The sequence below is a fragment of the Trematomus bernacchii genome, unplaced genomic scaffold (assembly GCF_902827165.1).
Source record: "Trematomus bernacchii unplaced genomic scaffold, fTreBer1.1, whole genome shotgun sequence".
Classification (NCBI taxonomy): Eukaryota; Metazoa; Chordata; class Actinopteri; order Perciformes; family Nototheniidae; genus Trematomus; species Trematomus bernacchii.
In genome coordinates, this window is record NW_022988098.1 from 7,077,685 (window position 1) to 7,105,227 (window position 27,543).

The 27,543-nt window shown below is 38.5% G+C and overlaps 1 protein-coding gene across 1 annotated transcript in view; it reads left to right on the top strand.

Moving 5' to 3' along the window:
- Positions 1–11,868: 11,868 nt before the first annotated feature.
- Positions 11,869–27,543, top strand: part of nucks1a (nuclear casein kinase and cyclin-dependent kinase substrate 1a) — a 17,927-nt gene continuing 2,252 nt past the window's right edge. The window contains 10 exon segments of the mRNA XM_034121680.1: positions 11,869–12,162; positions 16,345–16,375; positions 16,377–16,392; positions 16,675–16,765; positions 18,928–18,974; positions 19,100–19,245; positions 19,248–19,260; positions 21,818–21,967; positions 23,721–23,738; positions 26,069–26,206. Of these exon segments, the coding sequence (XP_033977571.1) occupies positions 12,146–12,162; positions 16,345–16,375; positions 16,377–16,392; positions 16,675–16,765; positions 18,928–18,974; positions 19,100–19,245; positions 19,248–19,260; positions 21,818–21,967; positions 23,721–23,738; positions 26,069–26,206 (667 nt within the window). The 5' untranslated portion in view covers positions 11,869–12,145.

Here is a 27,543-nt window from a genome sequence, read left to right on the forward strand (position 1 = left end):
ATTAAGTATTGAAAGCAGGACTTTTTAAAATGGTGTTTTTGCAGTGTTGTATTAATAGTTTTATAAGAGATCTGTGTACCTTATTTTTCACTTTTACTACTAACATATCAGTTAGAGCAGGGGTGTCAAACTCAAATACACAGTGGGCCAAAATAAAAAAATGGGTACTAGTCGAGGGCCGGACTGGTTCAATGTTTATTGCAGAACTTATTGAAATGAACTTATTGCACATATTAAACCTGGAACTAACAAAGCTTAAATGATTGCCTATAAAAACAACATTAAACATTAAATAATCAGTTGCATTCATTTCTTATGGCTCTATCTGCAGCTTTTCCGGAGTCATTTCTTATGATTACATTTTTCCACAGGCCAACAACAATTTCAGAAAACTATTTCCCTCAAAGAAAAAAACAAACGCCCTGTTGTCACAAGAGAAAAAGTGCAGAAGGAAACATCCATGTAAACTCAGTTTGCAGCTCTGTGATGCTAGTTCAAGCCAGATACTTGGCATCTCATCTTGGGTGCAAGTTCATCAATGTTTGGGCTCAGGCTCTGAGCTGAGGAGCTCCTCAGGATTGAGTGAAGGTGTGCGTGCAATATACCGGCGGGCCAGATCTAATAGTAGTTAAAAATTATCCTGCGGGCCGAAATTAAATCCACCAAGGGCCTGATTTGGCCCCCGGGCCTTGAGTTTGACACATGTGAGTTAGAGGAAGGGTGAGGAAAAGCCACAATGGAGATTTCTACATGAATCTTCCTCCGATGTTTGGGACACTTAATTTTGGATTTCAAGTTGTCTGAAATGTTATGTTCAAATATGAAAATAATTCTTACATAGTAATATAATAACATATTATAATAATGCGCTTATTTGTATTAATTTACTTTACATTAACATGACATTTAATATAACATGGTTAATTTTTATTTTATTTTTCTTGCAAGAGGGCATTTTGAATATTTCACTAAATTCTCAATCAATACTTTTTCGCATGTTTTAACATTTTAAAAATCAACAAAAAAAAAACATGTATCTCACTACAGGTAAAGAAGGCAAACTATTTAATTATAAGATAACACCTTAACACTTCTCCTATATGATTTTTTTGTGGCTTTAAAGGAGATGTTATAGGATTGTATTCCTTACTTTCCATAATACAGAATACATCTGTAAACCCAAATGTACAAGATAATTAAAAAGATTAAGTCATGTGAACTTACATTTCCCCCAAAGGTTTTAGATACCTTTATTATGTTGAGTTGCTCTGAAATGTTCTTAGTTTTTTAAGTTCATTTAACAGATCCTTTTTTATTATTTTGCGGGTTAAGTTAGCACCATTTCAAAGTTTAAATGTAACCCATCTTATTTCTTTTGGCGTCTTAATTAACTGCAGAGCGAACTGGATAACTTCACTTTGTTATCTCAGAAACATTGGTCACATTCACAAGGCGGTTTTATTTATTCCCGGCAAAGGGTCAGACGGAAAACACAGAGCGAAGGCAGAAAATCCTTAAATTCACCGTGAAATGGGGGTTGGGGGGGGGATACAGTTTTATTTTGTTACATTTTTATCAAATGTGTACAACGGGCCGTCACCAAATCCGATTTACACAACACCATTATCACGGCCGAAGTAATTCACCAAAACAATATTAACTTGATCTCTATTGAGAGAGTCAAGGACAAATTAAGTAGTGCTAATATTTAACTGATTTAATTAATTAGCAAGTTAATTACATTCAGATTAAGAGGCTCTGGATTATTAACGTGATAGTATTTAACTATTTTGGCATTTTTACGTGTATTAAACTAACTCAAAAGGGAAGAAAAAGGGGTGATGTCTGTGCCAATGTATTTGAATTCACTGGACAGTAGCCCTTGATTTCCAACCTATGGTTCTCAATAACATTGTTTATTTTATGTTAATTAATGTATTCATTTGTATTAATTGTATTTGTTTGGAGTCAGAAGTCAAAGCAGATCTCTTTTCACAACGCTGATAGTTTGGTCTATGAAATAAAAAAATGAAAAACAGTTGTCAAAAAATGTCAAAATCAACCTTTTTTGGACTATTGATTTCCCACTTTGTTTGTAAAGATAATGCCATTATTATCGTTTCCTTTTTCCCGCCCTTTCTCCTGCTATGAGTGAGGATGTGTGCCGTGGAAAAGCTCCGTGATCGGGAGGGAGAAAGTTATATAAGTGCTCTGATTCTAACAGGGCTATGAGAGGATAATAGGGTAACGTTGTTAACTAATAAATATCATAATTAACTTCATGTCAAATAGTTTCTGCATTTATACAAAATATAATAATATATAATAGTAATAATTATTGTATTTACATATATTCTCCTTACAGAAATATGACATTTGATAATTGCTTTGTTTCAAACTCTATTTTAACTTTAACTTTTTGTATCTACAGACAATTTCTTTTAACGTTAGATTTGTTGTCATGTTTTAAGGCATAGAAAGTTATATCAACCAGGCTATGAATAAACTATATCATAAAAACCTGCAGAATATAGCTAAGAATGAAAGTGGAGCAGTTTATAAGTGCTGCTGAATTGTAGATTATTGACTCAGTGTTCGGAGGATAAAAGTACATCACAAAAATATCACACACACCACACACACACACACACACCACACACACACACACACACACACACACACACATACTCTAGATGTGTTCCCCCCCTTATGTGCCCATCCACCCACATGGATCACACCTGGCACACGCAATACATGTTCAGTGTCTATTCTTTGTATGTACTGCAGTTGTTCATGTATACCAGTAGTCTGATACAATACTTACAGTTTGAAAGGGTGTTAAATGAAATGTGGTGATGATTAATGGTTGTTGTGTTAATGTAATAGCAGTTAAAACAGGACCGGTCAAATTTGACCGCGAACACCAAAGTAAGGGGGGGAACACGAAGACAATAGGAGGGTTAAAAACCTCTAAAAGTATATTTTGTATGATTCCTCTCCACTTGAGGAAGACGTGTGTACACATCCCAAACTCTCAAATTGACCAGAGCATGAAAAGAAAATGATGTCTGTCATATTTTACATTGAAATTCAGGGCAGCAAGATGTATTCACAGCGCAAACAGACAAGCAAGAAACACACACTTTGACGGCAAAGTAAACAGAATCAAGTGAAGCTCGTCACATGTCAAACACACTGCTCTGGATTACCCACAATCCTCCCTCTGAGCAGGAAGGACTTTTTTAATGGCAGCATGCTTGTGGATCATCCATGTTTGTTTGTGGACTGAGGACTGATCAGAGGAACATGTCTAGACCAGTATGTGTTGCAGTATTTTCTCCTGGTGTTTACGTATTTCAGCGATTTAAAAATTGAGTTAAATGGAGTTAAATGGATTCTATCTCTCACACACTTTGTATTTCTTCCTCCACTTATCCACAGCGTCACTCGTCTGAGAACAGAGAGGGAGAAAATGAGGGAATGAGCTCCAAAGTGGAGGAGGAGGAGGAGGAGGAGGATGTGTAGGAACAAGTGTTTGTGCCAGGAGGCGCCATGAGCCTTTGAATATAAGAGCAGGTTCATTTTAAATGCTGTTTTAATCTTTATTATTTACCTACCTATATATTGTTTTATTTATTTTATAGGTCTTAAAGGATTTTATCTTATTTTATTAATCTAACATGCTTCAATAACAATATTTATTTTTACGTTGGTCTTTTTTATATCGTAATCATTTCACCTTTATTAGAATTATGGAATTTTTATTACTATTATCTTTTTCTTTGTATTTCTGTTGTACCTATATGTTCACTTTGTTTTATGGGGTTTTATATTTTATATTGTTGCATCGACTCAGTTGTCTTGTGTCTTATCTGTCAGAGAGAAACCATTATTCATTTTAATTGTATTATTATACATTATTAACAGCAGTGGCTCAGGCAGTAGGGGCTTAGACTGTGAGCCGTAGGGTCGCCGGTTCAAGTCCCCGAACAGACCTAAATATGGAGTGTGGACTGCTACTTGGAGAGGTCCCAGTTCACCTCCTGCCCTGCTGTGGTGCCCTTGAGCAAGGTACCGGACCTCCCCCTTCCCCCCTCACTCCCATTGCTCCCCGGGCGCTGTACAATAGCTGCCCACTGCTCCTAGTACTAGACTCCTGGTACTAGGATGGGTTAAAAGCAGAGAACACATTTCACTGTGTGTGCTGTGTGCTCTGTGTGTGTGTGACCATTAAAGAGGGGTTTCATCCCTCCGATTCTATCTATCTATTAACCTGATAAAATGTTATATTTTGCTGCATGTACCTTTTAAAGTTCTTAACAAATAATCTGAGGGGAATTTCTTGTCGTTATGTCGTTTTGTAAAGCACTTTGAGCTGCACGTGTTGTATGAAAAGTGCTATATAAATAAAGCTTTATTATTATTATTTATGGGGAGTTCTTAAACGCTGTTTCTGTTTCTATTATTGTGGTTTGTTTGCAGACTGTCAGACAATGAGCCGAGGGGTCACAGCCGGGTCAAGAGACATTTTAATCAGGCGTTCACACAGAGGCAGAGGTAGAGAGTCAAACATCTGCCAGCAGGCATCCAGCCCTACTGACTGGAATCACAATCAGCAAAGTGCTCTGAAGAATTTGATAATTGCTTCGGTTCAAACTCTATTTGAACTTTCTTGAAATAAAAGAAAATGGGGATTTTTTTTTTTTTTATCTACACACTTTTTTTTGGTCATGTTTTAAGGCAAACCTGCAGAATCTAGCTAAAAATGAAAGTGGTGCAGTTTATAAGTGCTGCTGAATTGCAGATTATTGACTCAGTGTTCGGAGAATAAAAGTACATATCCCTTTAAAAACAAGTATTGTACTCACTACAGGTGAAGAGGGCAAAACATTACATTAATAGAATCACCTGAAACTTTTCCAGTTGATTGTCTACGTTAAAAAGACAATAGAGGCTTCTCAATACACTAATTTCCCCTCCTCGACTCCTATCCTCGAGACTTAGTCCCGCCCACAGGAGATGCGAGCGGAGGACTCGAGGAGGGCAACCGAGGAGAGAGGAGTGGAAGCAGCAGGTGGATATCGAGCTCTACTGACAGGAAAAGAGCTCTGAAGCAGGCGTCCAATCATCCTGCGGTGCTGTGCTGCCCCCTACAGGAGGAAACAGGAAGTGGCGAGGACGCGTTCATAATAAGGCCTTTACAGTTTTTTTCAGTTGCTAACACACAACAATCTTACATAAAGCCTAATTATTTAAACTCACACTCAAATCGCAAAACCTGAGCTCAAATCTAAAAAAAACTCTAAACACATGTTCAGCTCTGCACCCAATTTGCAATTCTACTTGGCACTTTTTGCAAAAACACTGCACACGGTTCTGACATCTGACATTTTCACTTGTTTGCCATTTTCATTAAAAATGCTACACACATGAACCAATCAACAAATACACATGCCAAATGAACATAAACACGGACATGCTTTGTTGTTGACTCAGCAATCACATCATGAAGTGTTTGGAGAAAATGATCCCTGTTGTCAAAAATGTGTTTTAGCAATTGAAAAAAACTGTAAATCACGTTTAAAAACCCTGATTTTGTGTTTTTTTTACTACTTTTTGCCTTTTAGGTAATGTTTTTGGTTGGTGTTTTGCTGTTCATTTAAATCTGTTTTAATGTGTGCTTTATTTATTATATTTAATAGTATTTGTATTAATATTGTCATTATTCTTATCTTGTATTATCTTGTATTGGACATTTTACTTACTTTACTATTTATTGTTTATATAAGTATTATTGTCATTATTTGTAATATCATTATTGTTATTATTAATATTATGGTTTTATGGTCCTATAATCCAACATCAAATATACTTTATCAATCCCAAATTGGGAATATGTTTCATTGCAGCAGCGTGTAAAACAAAGTATTGCACATCATTATGAAAAAAAGAGTAGAAAATAAACAATTATACAATATAAACATTGAAAATACAAGAGTGAAAATATAAAAGTGGACCGTGAAGATAAAAGTCTGTACATTATCTGACAAATATTACACTATTGAAGGGTTAAATTACAGCTAACACAATATAAAAGTAAGATATTATTCACATTTAGTGTGCAAGAATGGCATATTAAAGGGGACCTATCATGCAAAATGCACTTTTGTACGTCTTTTATACATGAATATGTGTCCCCGGTGTTCCAGGGAACTCACCAAGTGTCAGAAAACACAACCCTCTCTATTTTCCTCCATACCCAAATCTCTAAAAAAGGGGCTGCAACGGATCTGATAAAAACTGATCCAGATTTGAACACTGTCCTGACGTCAGGACGGTGGCGCTACGGCTATTGGGCCAACTCCACCAATCAGGAGGAGACAGCCAAGGCCATTGCCGTTCGAAAGCGCTGGAGATGCTGTAGTACATATGCCAGGCCTGTAGATGGTGCTGTTCTCACTGAATCAGCCTTTGCAAAAACAGAGCTAGAAATTGTCAAATTGAGCAAAATGAGGCATGGCTAAAATGCATGATCTGTTTGGTATTTTGCAAAAAGAAAAGTATAAATATGCCTTATATAGGTATGGTCCTACACTATATTATTCAAATATAGCATGATAGGTCCACTTTAAATTAAAGATATGAATGTAAAAGTAATCAGTTTCATAAAGTACATAAATGTCTAGTATGTGGCAGTAACACTAACCATGTTCAATACACATAACAACCTTTTGAATTAACTTCACAATACAATATGTTTTTTAAAGCACTGAATGGTGTGTTTATTCTCTGATAGATACCTTTCTATTCACAAGCTACCCTGCAGTATACAAAGTCATTCAAACTAGCTGCACCTTTACCAGCTTTGAGAACACTTTAATGATCAATAATTATAAAACATATCATATATATTATTCTGAAATGGACCAATCTGCACAATGAGTACTTTTACTGTCGCTACTTTAACTATATTTTGATGATAATACTTTTATACTTTTACTTGAGGAACATTTTGAATGCAGGACTTTTACTGTAACAGAGTATTCCTACACTCTGGTACTTCTACTTTTACTCAAATACAAGATCTGAGTACTTCTACTTTTACTCAAGCACAAGATCTGAGTACTTCTACTTTTACTCAAGTACAAGATCTGAGTACTTCTACTTTTACTCAAGTACAAGATCTGAGTACTTCTCCCACCTCTGGCTAGATAACACATGATACTACCTATTAAGTAAACCATGTATCTAGCTTTCAACGTGGATTTTAACTGAGTTGTTCTCAATCTCACACATTTGTTGAACTTCCACTCAGAACTCAAATCTAATACCAAACCAACTAAGTTACATGAGGTTGTGTTAGCAGGCCTTTCTCCTCGCTTTAATGCAGTTTGATAATAAGACACAAGGTGGCAATGCTGCACAGGTCAGAAAAGGATCATGCCTGGCTGCAAGTGAACATTTTACAACAGGGTTAAATCACATCTTAACACCTCAGCAGACCGAGACTGATGTGGGATTTGAGTGATAAAAACAGACATATATCTCGGAATTTGGTGTATGTAAAATTCATAATAAAATATAAAATAAATATGATATATATACTCTATCGTACAATGTGCACATTTGTACCTGAACTTCTGATGTTGTTATAAAACTTGAATTAATATTATTTATGTATTTACATTTTGTATTGGACATTTTACTTTAAAAATGTTATTTGTATACAAATATCTTAATGTTATCTATGTGTATATGAATCTTTAACATGTATTTTCTTTCTTTAACAATTATTATTATTATCTTTAGACATTTTGACTCTAACCGTTTTTACATTTATATAAAAACATATTTATTTTATTTTATCTTTGAATTGCACATACTTACTATTTCCTTCCCAAATGGAGTTACTGTCACAAAACCCAATTTCCAGGATCAATTAGGTAGTCACTGTGAGTCTCTCTCCATGTAAACACAGTGATGGTGCACACACACTCTGTGAGTCTCTCTCCATGTAAACACAGTGATGGTGCACACACACACTCTGTGAGTCTCTCTCCATGTAAACACAGTGATGGTGCACACTGCACACACACACTCTGTGAGTCTCTCATCAAACCCTGAGCTGGGCTGTAAAAATGTCTCTCAGCTTTCAAGGATGTTCCCATTGTGGCAGGATGAAGGGAGGCAGGAATCTAACCGGAGGAGCATCGGGAGGAAACTGTGCAGCCGTGAACAGAGAGGCGAGTCACTTTCCCTGGTTTCCATAGCAACATACCTGCTCTCTTCACTCCAGCATCTTCACAAAAGCTCGGAGACAGAAGTCTGTTCGATGTGGAAGAAGCAGGAGAGAGACACACACACACACACACACACACACACACACACACACACACACACACACACACACACACACACACACACACACACACACACACACACACACACACACACACACACACACACACACACGCACACACACACATACACATATACACACACACCAGCACAGCATGATGGGAATAACTCACATTTGGAACAAGCCCTCTGCAGACTACAATTTGACAGAAACCACTCAAACTAACCACACGGGTGGGTGGACCTGGAATCCAAAAAGACAAAGGTTACCTCCACCCATAGTGTTCACACATCAACAGGAATTGTTGTAAAAAATGATGCAGCATAACTACATGTTTTTATAACAATTCAAATGTTATGTCCTCCGAGAAACTCATTATACACACACTCAAGGTTTAAAGGGGCCCTATTTTCCTCATTTCAGGTGTATATCAGTATGTAGTGTCTCTACTGAGACATGTCTCCATGCTTTAATGTTCAAAAAGCTCTTTATTTTTCTCATACTGCCTGTGCTGCAGCACCTCTTTTCACCCTCTGTCTGAAACCAGATCCCAGTCTGCTCTGATTGGTTAGCTGGCCGGCTCCGTTGGGATTGGTCAACCACTAAGAGGATGTCAAACTCCTTAACCTATCACGTACAATGTGTTGGAGCGCTAGACAATAGCAGCGGGAGTGTTACATATGGATGTCACTATGTTTAGGAAGTAAACAAAATAATCCAATGGAGGCGTTTCAGGCAGGAGGGCGGGGGGGGGGGGGGAGAGAGAAACTCCCTCTGGAGGGAACACCATTGAACACCATTTACATGCACAAAGACCAATAAAACACACTACAGGGAAGGGAAAACCCCAAAAAGCATAATGTGGCCTGTGTGGTCCTGAACATGGTATTCACCAGTCCATTCAGACTTGCATCCATATGAACATGGCGTATTTCCTGCTTTGAGTCTGGTGTCCTGCTTAAAGAGGATTTGAGTTTGGAGGAAATGTATAAACGTGCTGCATGTTCATCAGGCGGGTGAATGGATGAGCTGAGGTTTGGACCACCATGAATGGGTACACACTCCCGCCACCATGTAACAGTTAGCATGTTGGAAAGTCTGGGAGGAAAAAGTGCAACCATTAAGTCTAATCCCCTCACATCTGCAGCGTATTGAGTTCACTGAATTAGTCCTAATGTGCTGCAATGACTACCTTCTGTAACAGAAAAATAATACATTGTCGCAGTAATAATTCTGTCTGGATGGCGAGGGTTAAAATTTCCTCCAGCATCGGTGTGTGAGTGTGTGTGAATGTTAGCTTCCCTAGAGAAAGTGCTACTGCTCTGCATGAATGAAGTGTGAATGGGTGAATGACACGTAGTGTGTAAAGCGCTTTGAGGTCGAAAAAGACCTGATAAAGCGTTATTTAAGTACAGTAAATGTACCATTTGTGACGAATAGTTTTGATACTCCAAACAAAAATGTAAACACATCTATCAATGTAAGGTCATGTATGCACTGAAATGCATCTGTAATGTATTGTTTTTTTCCGATGTGAAATGTTGTCATGCCATGATTATTCAAATCATAAAATAACGCATGCACATTTACTCAAAGCCAGAAACATGTTTTGCTCCAATTGTAGACCTTTATAGCCTTGAGTAAGTGTGCAGTCATACCCTCATTCTTTATTGATGCTGTTTTTCTGACAGCCTTGAATCTTCGAGACATAAACAACCAGCTTTATCAAAAGACAGGACACACGCCTTCAGTTATTTCACTCTTATTTAAGTGAAAATCTAATTTGAAAAAAAATAAGGGATTAATAAACAGAGGTCAAAAGTAACTAAGTAGATTGTCTCAAGTACTTCTACCCCACTACAATTCAGAGGTAAATTGTGTACTTTTACTCCACCTTTAGTTACTTTACAGATGTGGATGAATGATGTGAAATATAATCAAGTGTTAAATCAGACTTTAGTTCCACCTGGAGTAAATTCTCAAGCTACTCTGCAGTATACAAAGTCATTACAACTAGCTGCAGATCTGAGTACTTCTCCCACCTCTGGTAATAAATATATGGCAACAATATGTGAGTCATAGTTACTATTCCTGTATTTTTAAATCCACTTCTCATGCTCTACTAATGTAAGGCTATATATGATTGTCCTATATTATACGATTATCCTAATAATGGAATTTAAGCATCCAATTTTAAAAGCTTTCTGATTTCAAGAAAAATCTTCCATAAAGGTAAAAGTGGTTAGTATTTCAATTCTAGAGTTATTACACAAACTCCAGTTTACCCTTTAGTTCTCCTTTCCCTGCATTAACCCAGGCCAGGAACAGAGTTAATACTGAATATATGTTGACACATGCAGTTGATCTGGATTTTAATGGGTGAGTTTAAAGATCTGAAAGTGGTATAATCAATTTATGTAATGATTTGAGGGACTTTTGCATTCTGAAATGTCGTTTTACATTTCATTATATCGGAATTAGGAATCCTTTATCCATCTGACATCGGGGAGTTTCATGGCATAACAGCAGCAAATGTGCAGTGCAGATTAAAGTAGAGAGAGTAGGCTAAGATATTATTTAAAAAGGCAAGCACACATGAATCACATCCAAATAAAAACACATGCTTATTTCATGAAAAATAATGGAAATGTTCCTAAGTACAAAATAAGATAAGGCACCTTTCAACACAAGGCAATTTCATAGTGCTTTACAAAAATAAAAGGCATAAAGAGCATAAGATATACTTTATTGATCACAAATTGGGATTTTTGTTGTTGTTACAGTAACAGCAGCATTTTAAAATAGAAATAGCACAAAAAATATATAAATATAACACATACACATCTCAGAATAGAAAATAAAACAGAACTAAAAAGTCAAATATATAGGCTACAGGTTGACTGAAAGATCAACATCTGTAGATTATCTGGAGAGAAAAAACACTATGAAGGGCTAACAAAATGTAAAAGTAGGATCTTATTTACATGTGTGCTTCCCTTCTTGTGTGTGCACCCTTTTAAAAGATGAATAACAGGCCTGATTTTGTAAAAATGTAACAGAGGAATAATACCTGTAATGCTATTGCCACTGTTGTGTAGCTCACCTCCTGCTGCAGCAGTCTAGGAAGGCTAGTCTCAGTATGAGCAAGAAAACTGTCAATCAGACCCTTAAAATATATTATATTACATTATATTTACATTATGTTTGTGCACGTTGTAACCCACACTTGCAATGTTGCTTTATGGTATTTAGTGACCCACTGAATTCACTGTTTGCATCCAACCTGAGGGCCTCTTTTTGTTTTCTTAACAGTGCTAACGCAACCGAGCTTGCTAACGGAGGCGGGGAACCGAATGCTAAAGGGGTTCGAACGTGCAGCTGGATCAACCAATAGGGAAGAACCTCGTCGTTCAAACCAGCCAATCAGAGGAGCGGAATGCCGCGCCGCTCCTCTCACAGCCCAGAAGGGGGCTTGGCTTGTCTTCGAAGACCCTCCCCTTCGAGGCCGAGGGTTTGGTTGCACATAGGCTGCAGTTTCAGTTTGTTTTATTCACCATTTTGAGTAGCTGAAGGCACAAAAAAATAAGAATATTAGCGTTTGGAGGACACATCGGTGCAGTACTTTTATTTTTACGCGCTCGCTCGCACGGTGGAGTTGTGCTCCAACCTCGGGGTTTTTTTTTTGTAGAGCGGGAATCTCTATATTCCTTTTTTTCCCCTTCTCCCCCTGTGTGCTTCTTCCCCCTTTTTTCTTACATCCTTTAACCTCTACTGTATTCCTGCAAAATGTCAAGACCAGTAAGGTAAGGTGTGCCAAATCCGTCCTGTGCTGTGCTTAATGCTGTGCAGAAAACATGCACGTCTCCACACGGCGCTGTGTGTCTTTTATGAAGCTGGGAATAGTGTTTATTTCATGAAAAAATAATGGGAATGTGCGTGTGTGTTGCTTCCCTTCTTGTGTGTGTGTGTGCACCCTCTTTTTCTAACATGGATCCCATCGCTGTGGCCATGCTGTGTGTCGTGTCTATCAGGCTTTTTAAAAACCAGCCCATCATGTGTGCATTGTTTCCCTGCTTATGTAGGCCATGGTGTGATTTAACCAGTTTAAAGGCTCCACTTATGCATATATTTCCCCTCTCTTGGCTGAGAATGAGAATATGGCTACCCATTCATCCAGGGGAGGCTCTAAAAACGCTAACACCCCCCACCAAAAGGGGGAAAAAACCGACCGGGGGAGGTGGCGTTTGGCCTCGGGATTTGATCTTGTTGCCGCGCAGAATAGGCATGTCGAGGCTGTAGTCTGGTTATATCGCATTTGCATTGAATTACGTACATTTCTACCTATTTACACCGATAAAACGTGCAGTATTAGAGGATAAAATGTCGCTATTGGAGGAATAACGGAGGTATTTGAGTGTTAGCAGTAAATGAACCCTGCTGGCTGAAGTCAGAAGAAGGCGGAGAAACTACAAAAAGTCACCACACCCCCAACCCCCCAATGCATGACTCCCCCACCGTGATTATAGCACATGAGGTTACATTACAAATGTTATTTAACTTGATTATAAGAGTTTTGGATGCCTTTAGGTCTAATTTAAAGTTAGCCCACGAAATCTCGCGGGTTTTCAAGACATCTGAATGAGTCATTTGAAAGGGAACCGTTAATCAGGACTGTTTCTGTAAACGCAAATGAGGTTTGATTAACAGATTAATTAAGTAAGAAAAAACATTAACAAAGTCTTAAATGCATATATATGATTCTGTATAGTCCATATTTGATATCTACAAGACACATGCCATTGGTTGTCTTGGAAAACCTGTTTCTGCATATTTATTTTTAAATGATGCCCTTTTTTAATTGTGTTCTTTCAACAGCCCCACATTAAAACTAAATAATGCACACCATACATTACAAAGTCTTAAAGGTGATGTGTTCAACATGAGGTGTTTAATTAATTAAACAGAAATTAATTGTTAATTGACTTGATTTAAAAGGGTTTTAGATACTGTTACGGTCTAATTTAAAGTTAGTCCACAAAATCAGAGTAATTTGAGAGGGAATCTGTACTTTCTTAAAACAGGAATTAGGTTTGATTAAAAGATTAATTAAAAAAAGGTCCTAAATGCTTATATACATTTATTTTCTCAACTTCCACTTAAGGAAATAAAGCAAGTATACTTGGATATCTCAAACACATCAACAAAATACTCCAGTCTTGTGGTGTGAATTTACTTATTTGTTAGTTATTCCATTTAGTTATATGCATATTCAAGTTAGTGTGTGTCTTGGAATACCTGTTCTGTTTGTCTATCTGTTTTAAATAGTGCCATTTTCAATTTTGTTGGATCTGCAGCCTCACATTCATACACATACAGATCTGAAAAAAATGAACAGACCACTCAACATTTTTCTTAAATCTCAATCCCTGCATGTACTGTAGCTTTTCCTTTCCTATGTCTGTTGAATTGCAACAGAGAGATGTTAGTAGTCAGTAGTGTATAGAATAAATAAATGTTAATATTACTTTAAACACATACCTAGTTTACAGTTGGCCCATGAAATGTCACAGGTTTTCAAGGCATCTGAATGTTTCATTGGAAAAGCAGTCTGTAAATTAGGGATGTTTCTTTAAATGGAGACAACGTTTGATTATTGGATTACTGTAAATACAAAAAATACAGAATAGTTTTTTTGTATATATATTTATCTTAATTTTATACTATTTTCATTTGTGTTGCATCTGCAGCCTATCATTTAAAAACCTTGATCCCCACATACAAAGTCATAAAAACACACATCTACTTATTTTACTTAGATTTTGCCTACTTTGGCTTACTTCTATTTTAGTTTGTGGTTATTTAGGAAATCAATGGTGGTTGAACTAATTATCTCCACAAATATGAAATACATTCAAACACACATCATCTGTTGCATAGAATTACCAAATACTTCACACATGTTTACAGTAAGCCGGGTTCGACAACTCAATGTCTCTTCTCCATAGAATCTCATTCTAGCAAAGGTTCTATTGACCAATATATTGTCGTAAATCAACATATACTGTATTTATTCTGGGTTAATCGACTCCCCAGCACCAACACTTGAATGGCCCTAATTTTAATTTAACCATTAGTGTCCAACGCGTTCTAGCTTTAACGTTAGCGGCTATCCCTTTTGACCGCTGACCAGTCATTTTTACATCCTGGAATGACCCGTTAACCAGATTTTCTAGACCTTTCTGCTCGCTTTGAAAAACCTTTTGAGTTAGTCCAATCAAAATTGACATCAATACAGAAGGCTGTAACTTTATAAAGTGTTATCTTTAAAAGAGCTTTATGGGGTTCCTGACTACATTGGTCCACCACAGAATGGAGAAAGAACAGGGACCACCATTTTGTCCTTTTTTCAATTCGATCCTGAAATCATGAGCTATCCCGTGGCTCCTCTTCACTTTTCTCCGCTGTGTCATTTATCTCTGCCGCTTTTCAAACACTAACTCCAGACATAAAGGAGTCGTCATCATTATTGGTAATTCATCACGTGCCCAAAAAGAGGCGCAACATTGGTCGTTTAGCTGCCCCCGCGGAGACGATGCAAGCACGCGAAGTGGCTGTGCATCATAACATACTCCTAAAAAATCGATGAAGGAAAAGAGTTGCCAACTATTTTGATAATCAATTTTGATGGACTTGATTAGTTGTTGCGGCCTTGCTCGGTGTACAGATTTAATTGGAAATCATTAGAGCAATTAAATTAGGTAAACATTGAAATATTGTCCATATATAACAATTACCAAACCATAACTTCCTACAGCTTCTCAATTGTAAAACATTTTTTGAACAGAAACAGCTTAACAAACTCTACCTATGTCACTTTTTACTATTTTCTATCATTTCTATACCAGACAATTAATGGTTATTAGACAAAAGACCACCTAGGTCGTAGATATATTTCCACATCACAAGTTTTATCAGCAGCTACCACAGTTTGGTATCTTTCTTTATTGGAGCTAATTGGAAACATGGTGTGTTTCCTTCTGATGTGAAAGAAAATGTGTGTAAGACTGCCACTGACTATCACACATGTCTGAGGCTTACACTGTGGTCGGTGTGTGTTTGCTGTAACCAAAGTAGTTGTAAAATGTTCTGACAGTTACACACACACACACACACACACACACACACCAGCATAATGGGGTTGGGACATACAGTAATGTAACTTGTAGATTATTTAGCACATTTTACCCTTTTTGTTTGTGCGCCCAGTAAAGCACCTAAGCTTCTTGTTATAAGGTATCCACGGGTATTGTCAAGCATTGAGCAACCAGTCCTGCCAACAATAATTTAATGGTGCGGCGATAACTTCATTTTGTAGGATGATGTTGAAGTAAGCATTGCAACGATTCCCTCAATAAAAAGCAATGGGATTCTTCCATTGGATTTCCGTATATTGCAGAAAATAAGCCTTGTGGCAAACACTCGTTACTTGTCACGTTTATTTCAGCTCATATTAATAACACCACTTTGTGATTTTTGAAGTGTAATTTTAATTGCCAGAATTCAAAAGCTAACGATGGGCTATAATCAAACACCATGAATACATAAAATATAGATATATACATGCATAAATTGGATGATGGATGGTTCATATGTGGCTTTAACCTCCCCCGACGCAGCTTCTCCAGGTGTGTGTTACCTGAACTGAAGTTGGCTACTGTCACCTGAGGCTTCCTGCATATATACTTTGCTAAATTAGCCTCGGAAACTGTAGAAGTGTCCCAGTGTCCAGTTCACCGCCCGAAGCTTTGTGGCTTCTCAGGCAGCATTATAAAATCCACACATGCACTCACAGCTAACTTGTTGCTGATGACTTGCTCATATTGGTCATCTTTTTGCTGCCTACCCCCTCCAGCAGTGTCTAGAAACAGAAGTAATTTTGTCCTGTGTGAATGAAACGTAACACAATGTGTCATCTCTCTTCGCAGGAACAGGAAAGTGGTGAACTACTCACAATTCAAACGAGTCTGATGCAGGTAAGAGATGTGTTTCAATACATGTGGTATTATGATATCTTGCAGTGATATACTTGTACTGTATGTTGTAATTCAATGCAGTTACTGGCAAATCTAGTGAGAGATTAGTGGATAAACAGTATGTATGCTCTCAGCTAATTTGGCACCTTAATCCATTTTCCATCCTATTGAGAATCCGATAACAGAAATAATGTATAACTTGTTTGTCTGATGAACAGCTAACATGTCCTTGTATGTGAATGCCTGCAACTGTAAAACTGTAACCTTGTCTTTTCTGTGTAGATGAGGAGTATGGGGAGAATAAGCCTAAGAAGGTGCGTGCCCCCCCACGTGAGCCCAAGCACAAACGCGTAAAGAACTCACAGGATGACAGGTGAGCATCGCTATATATCTGTGAACTGTAAACATGTAACACACATCAACATATATCTATGAACCCTGTGACATACACCAGGTATTACTTTAAAGGTCCCATGTCATGGCCATTTCCTCTGATCATAATTCCATTGTTGAGGTCTACTAGAATAGATTTATATTGTGCAATTTTCCAAACTCACATTGGTTTCTCATACAGCATCTCTGTATAGTATGTGTATTCACTCTCTGTCCTAAACGCCTTGTTGGAGCTCCTGACCCCCCCCTCCCTGTGAGCCCACTGTGCTCTGATGTGTGTTTATGTATTACAACGGCGTTTGTTAGCAACCAGAAAATGACATACAGATTAGAATGCTGCGTGGGGTCTGGGTGCCGTGTTCAATCTTTTCTCAGCTGCAGCTCCGTGGATTTCTCAGCCTGAGATGGCGGGATGCTGTGAGTCTGTGTGAGCACACACAAAGACTCACAGCCAGGCTGCGGGTGTGTGTGTGTGCTCAGGCTGAGTTCCGCTGCGTCTCGCTGACCCCACACCAGTGAGCCAGCTCACACTGTCCCGCTCCTCGCAGCAGCGAGCCTCGCAACGTCCCGCCGAGTGTGTGTGTGTGTGAGGAACATAACGGCTCCGCGGACGTAGCGTAACGGCTCCGCGGAGTGGTCCATTTGGGTCGTCGTTACGTCACAGTGACCAGGATGAAAACAATGGAAAAATATAAATGTTTGCGTTGCAGCAACCTGAAAAACAACAAAACAAGACATTGCACATAAGTAGAAATAAACAAGACTGGAATTTAAACATCTCAAAATAGAATTTAAAGCAGCATTAAAAGCAAACCAATCAGAGCAAACTTGGCTCTGGTTTCAGACGGAGGGTGAAAAGATGTGGCGCATCACAGGCAGTATGAGAGAAGTAAAGTGATGAAACATGCATGACAGGATCCCTTTAATGACACCATGATAAAGTGTGGCATGTGCAATAAGGCTGGGGTGGAAGGAAGTCTTTATGAGGTCAAGAGGAGAGGGTCGTTGATCAAATACATGTTTAGCGAGGGAGGCAGCCAGGTGCGCTAGAGCCGTTTCAGGCAGAGAAATATTGGATGTTGAGCTGCAGAGAGAAAGAAACTCAGCTGGAGGAAACTGGGAGAAGGAGCAGAGCTGCATCCAATCCATCATGGATGCAACTCATTATGTTATAGCTTTCTGAAATCTTATAGCGGTTTTTCCCTGGACCGAGGTCAGTTCACTTTAGCCGAGCAGGGGTGACATGCGTTTCCAGTTCAGCCTAAAATCTGAGATATAGCTAAACTGCCGTGTCCTGCAGCAGCTGAACTTGTGTCTGTGCTTTAGACCAAAGAGAAAGCTAAGAGAAACATTCCCTGTGTTCAGCTGTGTGTGCTGTTGTAACCTCTACCTCTCTGTAAATGATGAACTTTTTTTTAGCAGAATTCTTTCTCTAATAATCAACTGCATACGTTGGAAATGTTTTCCTTCGAGAACCTTACATGACATCCTGTTCAATGCGAAATCAGCAGCATTGGGAGTTAAAAGAACAGATCAAGAACGCACCAAGTTACTTTAATGATAAACTAATTCATCCTTAAAAATGTGTAGCATTTCCACCACTACAACACGCAGCAAACAGCTCCATTTGATGACATTAATTCAATTAGGCTAGATGTGTTGAAGTATCTCACAGTTCAAATAGCCTTCAACAATAACACAATTGTATTCTCTTGACTGGATTTTCTATATAAAACAATTAGCATACATACTAACATTTGAAATTCCCTGTATGTGTTAACCTACCTGGTAATAAACCTGTTTCTGATTTACTGTCGCTAGCTCCGTTTTAAGCTGCTCATTTACCGCTCTAATGCTGAAAATAGAAGAGTGTTGCTCTTACAGAACAGCAGAGCACTGTTGTATTGATTTTGTTGCAATTAAAGTCCTCCTTTCTGACTCTCAGCCTACATTAACTGAGCAGCTGCTTCCCAGATCCAAGATGCTAGCTTAGAGTTAGCATGAGCCTCAGATAGCTTCACCACACTGCCTCCAAACAGCAACTCTGCAGAGGTCTGCTCTGATTGGTTCCTGGTCCAGATCCTTTCCTTGCTTGTTTGAGTGTTTTCACTCTGGTTGACATTTCTCGTATTTTTTTTCCAGCGAGGAGTCTGACGAGAAAGTCACTAAACCCAAAAATGACTCAGCAGGTAAGTCAGTTTATTTACTTTTTCGATTTGAGATGAGTAGTAATCGCTCGGGCCCTTTTTTTTTTATGGAAACAGCTGGAAAGTGATTATGTGGAAAGCGGCTCACTGACTTCTCTCTGCTGCAGATGACTTTGGCAGCAACGAGGAAGACAACGAATTCGCAGAGGAGGAAGGAACGGATGAGGACGGAGGAAGTGACTATGAAGAAAAAAAAGGCAAAAAGGGAAAGAAAGCGAAGGTTGAGAAGCCCGCCAAGAGAGGGCCGAAGAGAAAAAACGGCCTGCAGGTAACATCCAGTTCATTTCCTCTACATATCCACCTGAACATCTTAAAAACTGTGGCTAACACCTGGTGACTGATGAGCCGTACGTATCGTGGTTAGCTGCTCTTTTCTTGATGCACCAGATACAGGGTGTATGCTGTCATATGTGGCACACAGATTTTTTATAGTGATCTCATTAAGACAAATACAACATTAAAAGTTCTCGTAAGGGCTCAACCATTTAATTTACCCCTTTTTAAAGGTCACCTATTATGCAAAATCCTCTTCTTCATGTCTCTTCTACATCAACACGTGTCCCCTTATGTCTTCTATCACATGTCTCTTCTACATTTCCTACATCAACATGTGTCCCCTCTTCTTCATGTCTCTTCTACATCAACATGTGTCCCCTCTTCTTCATGTCTCTTCTACATCAACATGTGTCCCCTCTTCTTCATGTCTCTTCTACATCAACATGTGTCCCTCTTCTTCAATGTGTCTTCTACATCAACATGTGTCCCCTCTTCCTCATGTCTCTTCTACATCAACATGTGTCCCCTCTTCTACATCAACATGTGTCCCCTCTTCTTCATGTCCTCTTCTTACATCAACATGTGTCCCCTCTTCTTCATGTCTCTTCTACATCAACATGTGGTCCCCTCTTCTTCATGTCTCTTCTACATCAACATGTGTCCCCTCTTCTTCATGTCTCTCTACATCAACATGTGTCCCCTCTTCTTCATGTCTCTTCTACATCAACATGTGTCCCCTCTGTGTAAAGAGATTCTGAAAGTTTCAGGAACAAAGATTCTCTCTCTCTTTGTCCTGATCCATTTATATAAAAACCTGTCTGAAAACAAGCTGATCAGATTTTGGCCACTTTATGATGTCATAACGATTGATTGGCTTGTGTAACCATTAGCCAATCACCAACCAAGGTAACCCCCCCCCCCCCACCTTATCACCTGAATCTCCTCCTAGAGCACCATTGTGCTCTTTTTAACCAAATATCTCTCAGAGGGGCGTGGGGAGGGGCTCCTTATTTTCATCTAAAGTAACAGACAGAGAATCAGCACTTTTGAAACAGGGCTGAAACAGTGGGGATTATGGGATGCTGCAATGATCTGTTTGGTGTTTGGAGCCAAACACTTCAGAGACAGGTTTTGTATATATCTGAGACCTGTAATATATTGATGAGAAACAGTATAATAGGGGACCTTTAATGTGTTGAACCTAAACAGCATTTGTAGATTTCAAATATAAGAAATAGGACCGTGGCTAATAAAATAAGTCAAAACTTTGTGGAGGCTTTTGCTTTTTTGCAGCCAGATGATATGTATTCTGGCTCTGGGCTTTTTGAAGGCCGGAAAGGGAGTACGGTGTGGAATAGATGCCATGGATATTGATCTTTTGAGTATCTGAGAAATACTGTATTCCTCCCACATCCACGGCCGATTGATTCTCAAGTCTGTTTCGTTCTGCTTTGATTTAATACTCAGTGGAAGTCATGGTTAATAAGGCTGATCAACTCGTAAAGACATTGACACTATGGCATCTTTTGTGATCAATCGGGGTGATAGTTCAAACGGTTTGTATTAATATACATCTATTATCTGCTCCCTGTAGGTGTTGGGGTGGATTAGATGCTGTAGTTTGGTCGTAGGCACAGAATATGATCAATATATGTCAGTTAATGATGCATTCCAGAAAAGCAGCTATAGTTAAACGGATGGGAACTAGTTGTCAAAAGTAGATCGTACTTTACTTCCGGATGTGTAGTTAGTGTGAATTTAAAAGCAGTGAAAAGTCCATATAGGAAGTCTAAATATGTGAGGTGGAGCAGACAGAAAAATCCCCCAGTAACAAGTTTGATATTCACCCCAGCACAAATGTCAAATATCTCCAGCTGTTTTTTAAAGTGAGAATCTGCTGCTTCTCTATCATTACGTCTGTATTTATTTGAGCAGCATTTTTATATGGTTGGTAGCCTAATGATGGAAAGTAATCAGGTTACTGTTATATTGTGATACTCAGATTACAGGTGATGTTTTTTAACATGTAACTAAATAATTGTAAAGGATTACATTTTAAAGTAACCCTGAATTTAGCACTGTATATCGAGTCCTCTCCGTTCACTGCTGGTCTTGTTCTGTTGTGAATGTATTTTGAACCCCTGTGTGTGTGTGTGTGTGTGTGTGTGTGTGTGTGTGTGTGTGTGTGTGTGTGTGTGTGTGTGTGTGTGTGTGTGTGTGTAGTGTGTGTGTGGTGTGATGTGTGTGTGTGTGTTGTGTGTGTGTTGTGTGTGTGTGTGTTGTGTGTGTTGTGTGTGTGTGTGTTGTGTGTGTGTGTTGTGGTGTGTGGTGTGTGTGTGGTGTGTGTGTGTGTGTGTGTGTGTGTGTGTGTGTGTGTGTGTGTGTGTGTAGTGTGTGTGTGGTGTGTGTGTGTTGTGTGTGTGTGTGTGTGTGTGTGTGTGTGTGTGTGTGTGTGTGTGTGTGTGTGTGTGTGTGTGTGTGTGTGTGTGTGTGTGTGTGTGTGTGTGTGTGTGTGTGTGTGTGTGTGTGTGTGTGTGTTCTTTGCGTAGATGACAGTGACGATGAGAAGGAAGTGAGTCGAAAGCGTACCGTGCGCCAGGCGGCCTCCAAGGCGGTGTCCAAACAGAGGGAGATCATTCTGGGAGACGCAGGCAGCGAGGACGAGGAGAAGGAGGACCAGGAGGAGGCCTACAACGACCGTATGTACCCCTGCTGTTAACACTGATACACCAACCTGTCACACACTAGACTAGTACTGTTAACACTGATACACCAAACTGTCACACACTCTAGACTAGTACTGTTAACACTGATACACCAAACTGTCACACACTAGACTAGTAGTGTTAACACTGATACACCAAACTGTCACACACTAGACTAGTACTGTTAACACTGATACACCAAACTGTTACACACTAGACTAGTAGTGTTAACACTGATACACCAACCTGTCACACACTAGACTAGTAGTGTTAACACTGATACACCAAACTGTCACACACTAGACTAGTAGTGTTAACACTGATACACCAACCTGTCACACACTAGACTAGTAGTGTTAACACTGATACACCAAACTGTCACACACTAGACTAGTACTGTTAACACTGATACACCAACCTGTCACACACTCTAGACTAGTACTGTTAACACTGATACACCAAACTGTCACACACTAGACTAGTACTGTTAACACTGATACACCAACCTGTCACACACTCTAGACTAGTAGTGTTAACACTGATACACCAACCTGTCACACACTCTAGACTAGTACTGTTAACACTGATACACCAAACTGTCACACACTAGACTAGTAGTGTTAACACTGATACACCAAACTGTCACACACTAGACTAGTAGTGTTAACACTGATACACCAAACTGTCACACACTAGACTAGTAGTGTTAACACTGATACACCAACCTGTCACACACTAGACTAGTAGTGTTAACACTGATACACCAAACTGTCACACACTAGACTAGTAGTGTTAACACTGATACACCAACCTGTCACACACTAGACTAGTAGTGTTAACACTGATACACCAAACTGTCACACACTAGACTAGTACTGTTAACACTGATACACCAAACTGTCACACACACTAGACTAGTACTGTTAACACTGATACACCAAACTGTCACACACTAGACTAGTACTGTTAACACTGATACACCAACCTGTCACACACTCTAGACTAGTAGTGTTAACACTGATACACCAACCTGTCACACACTCTAGACTAGTACTGTTAACACTGATACACCAAACTGTCACACACTAGACTAGTACTGTTAACACTGATACACCAACCTGTCACACACTCTAGACTAGTAGTGTTAACACTGATACACCAACCTGTCACACACTCTAGACTAGTACTGTTAACACTGATACACCAACCTGTCACACACTCTAGACTAGTACTGTTAACACTGATACACCAACCTGTCACACACTCTAGACTAGTAGTGTTAACACTGATACACCAACCTGTCACACACTCTAGACTAGTACTGTTAACACTGATACACCAACCTGTCACACACTCTAGACTAGTAGTGTTAACACTGATACACCAAACTGACACACACACTAGACTAGTACTGTTAACACTGATACACCAAACAGACACACACTCTAGACTAGTGTGTGTTTTACTGTTGGACATGTAGCATAAGAAGTTGCGGTACCACTTTAGATTAAGGTACACATATTCACATCAACTAGTTGTTAATTAACATGCATATTAGAGCCAAACTACTATCTTATTAGTGCACGTAATCTGAGTTAGAAAATACCACATTTTAAGTTATTTTGACACAATTAACACTCGTAGTTTCATGTCTTGTTACATAAGAATAGGCCATATTTGTTTGGTGTTATTATGGAGAATGACTATTCTTGTGGTACTACTGCTGCCTTATTAAACCCATATTGAGCTTAAGACCAAAACTCATGTACAACAACGTCCTTACTTACAATAAATAAACTAATTAGAGGGTTATTGAGGAAAAACTCTAGCTAATGGCCTAATACTTGTAGAATATGTTTCATGTAGAACAAGACAATAATAAGTGTTTTTATAATGACTAATAAAAAGCCCAATATAACTGCTATATGAATCTTAATTAAACATTAGTTGATGGTGAATGTGTGTACCTTTTTTAATATAAAGTGTTACCGAAGTTTAAAGAATGACTGATTTAGACTGCTGAACCGCTCGGGAGAAAAGGTCCTCATGCGCTTGTTTTTGTGTGTTTACTGTAGCAACCAGAACAACATGTGGTTAATGTCGGCAGATTCATACAGACATTAAAGAGGGCCATATTATGCTTTTTGGGGTTTTCCCTTTACTGTAGTGTGTTTTCTAGGTAACATGTGAATCTGCAAAGACTAAAATCCCAAATGTACTTCCAGAGGGAGTTTCTCTCCAGAACACTTTTTATTCTTTGTGTGTTTTTAAAGATGCTACAACGGCCGTATGTCCCCCTGCTGTTAATACTGATACACCAAAACTGTCACGCTCTAAACCAGTAGTGTGTGTTTCTTAGGAACCAAAACTAAGATGTACAATAGCTGCCCACTGCTCCTACTGGGATGGGTTAAAAGCAGAGAACACATCTCACTGTATGTGAGACCATTAAAGAGGGTTTCATCCCTCCCATTCTATCTAGCATGTACTTAAAGGTGGGGTATGTAATTTATTTCAGAAACACTTTTTGTTATATTCCATGGAATGCTCTTAACATCCCGATAGCAATGAATATATGAAATGCTTTGACAATAAATACATACAAATATTTCATCTGTGGAAGCCGTGGCGCTGTAAAAAGCACGACCAATCATCTGAGCCGGCCCGGCTAAAATAACTGGATGGCCTACCTGCCTGTCAGCCTTCCATCTGTGCACAAACTTATCTCGTGCCCTCATTGGTCATGTGCACGTTCGTGTGTGTTGGAGGAGGGGCTCTGTAAGGAAGTCTGAAGGAAGGGGCAGATTTTTTCCGGCTGTGTATTTTCAAATTCTAGCGCACTCGAGCTGGTTTTTTCAAAATGACCTACCCCACCTTTAATGTTGTCAGATTCATAAAGACATTACATTTTACATTTATATATTAAGTTTAATATGTAATATTCCATCTCTCACATACTTATGTATATATAATAACTTGCTTGTATCTTGTTATTGTTCATTTGTATATTTTCTACTTTCTTGTTAGTTTCTTTGAATTTGTATTGTGCCATGTCTTTCTGTGCGGCTGCAACACAAACATTTCCCAAATTGGGATCAATAAAGTTCTTATCTTATCTCTCTCTAAAGAGGCCCTATTGTGCTTTTGGGGGTTTTTCCTCTACTGTAGTTTGTTTTCTAGGTTCTTGTGCATGTAAATCTGCAAAGACTAAAATCCCAAATGTACTTCCAGAGGGACTTTCTCTCCTGGACACTTTTTATTCCTTGTGTGTTTTAAAGGTGCTCTGTTTTTTTCCGTGAAAGCCCTTTGCAACTCTGCTTGTGCCACCAATAAAGTGTATTATTATTATTATTTATAAAATGGTGTAGTGATCAGCCGACAAAGCTGTAAGGAAAGCTCTTAAAGCAACAGCTCCATGACATCACTTTCTATACTCAATTTGAAATAGATCTTGCCACTGAACAAACTCACATTATTTGAACGAATTATTTATTGGAAATGGTCAAAGCTTCAGACACTACTGTTTAGAAATATTTATGACTATTAGACTTGCATCCTTCGGTTACTATAACCATTAAGGCGTGTGGCGCAGTGGGTTAGTGCGCTGATCTTTGAATCAGAGGATAGCAAGTTTGAGTCCCACTGCAGTCAGCATGTCGTTGTGTCCCCTGAGACACTTCACCCCAAATTGCTCCTTTGGGGATTGCCCAGAGTACCGAGTATGTAAGTCGCTTTGGGATAAAAGCGTCTAACAAGTAACATAACATGTAATGTAATGTAATTAAATGAACCTACATGTATACACGTTTAAGACTGCAAGTGTAAATATGCACATTGACATTGAATTGATCTCAGTGCACTGTCATCGCTACTACCTCTGCTTTTTACCACCCTTATTTATTATTTATTTATTTGTGTCTATTTTTACTGCAGTGAGAGTTTCTATTTCGTTGTACTTTGTATGGTGACAATAAATATATATTCTACTATGTGCTATTTGCTGTTATGGTTTCAACAATGGTACAGAGCTAAACCACACGTGGAGAAAACATCCTTACGTGAACATTTCTTTGTGCAGCTGAACGAGTCTGGCAGCGACGAGGGACGTCACGGTGGAGGACGACGATGACAGCGATTACGGTCGCTCCAAGAAGAAGGGCAAGAAGGTGATCCGAAGGGGAAGGCCGGAGAAGAAGGAGAAGAAGAGCCCCAAACCCCGACTAAAGGCCACAGGTGAGAGCACTGCGTTATTAAGGGAGCGTTGAAGCCATTAGCATCTCTGGAAATGTTTTGAGTCATATTATGGCTATAAGCACAGTGATTCTGAATCATGACCTCCAGCAACACAAGAGGTAGCTTTAGAAAGATAAGCAGTGAAGGGTTATATTAACTTCAGTCAGAATAATCTTTTGTCAACATTTTATATATTCTCATTTCCACATTTATTATGGTTATATTATGCTGCCACTCAAAACGGTCTTTATTAAATGACTGTTTGAGTTGTTGAATGCTCTCAATGGATTTTAAAATGATTTCAAACCTCAAAACTTTATTGTACTCGAAGACTAGTCACAGGAATTACAGTTCACACAATCATTGAGCTTTTTAATGTTTTTCTAGTTCTCTCTGTGTTATTAATTGTTTTACCTTTTATGTATGCACCATGACACCAAGTCAAATTCCTCGTACGTGTAAACCTACCTGGTAATAAACCTGTTTCTGATTCTGATTCTCATCTATCTAACTATCTATCCATCTATCTAACTATCCATCTGTCTAACTATCTATCTGTCTATCTATCTAACTATCCATCTATCTAACTATCTATCTATCTGTCTATCTATCTATCCATCTATCTAACTATCCATCTGTCTATCTATCTATATCTAACTATCTAACTATCTATCTATCTAACTATCTATCTATCTGTCTATCTATCTATCCATCTATCTAACTATCCATCTGTCTATCTATCTATATCTAACTATCTAACTATCTATCCATCTATCTATCTATCTATCTATCTATCTATCTAACTATCTATCTATCTATCTATCTATCTATCTAACTATCTATCTAACTATCCATCTATCTGTCTATCTATCTAACTATCTATCCATCCATCTAACTATCTATCTATCTATGTATCTATCTAACTATCTATCTATCTATCTATCTATCTATCTATGTATCTATCTAACTATCTATCCATCCATCTAACTATCTATCTATCTAACTATCTATCCATCCATCTAACTATCTATCTAACTATCTATCTATCTAACTATCCATCTAACTATCTATCTAACTATCTATCTATCTATCTAACTATCTATCTAACTATCTATCTAACTATCCATCTATCTGTCTTATCTATCTAACTATCCATCTATCTATCTAACTATCTATCTAACTATCCATCTGTCTATCTATCTATATCTAACTATCTAACTATCTATCTATCTATCTAACTATCTAACTATCTATCTATCCATCTATCTAACTATCTATCTATCTAACTATCTATCCATCCATCTAACTATCTATCTAACTATCTATCTAACTATCCA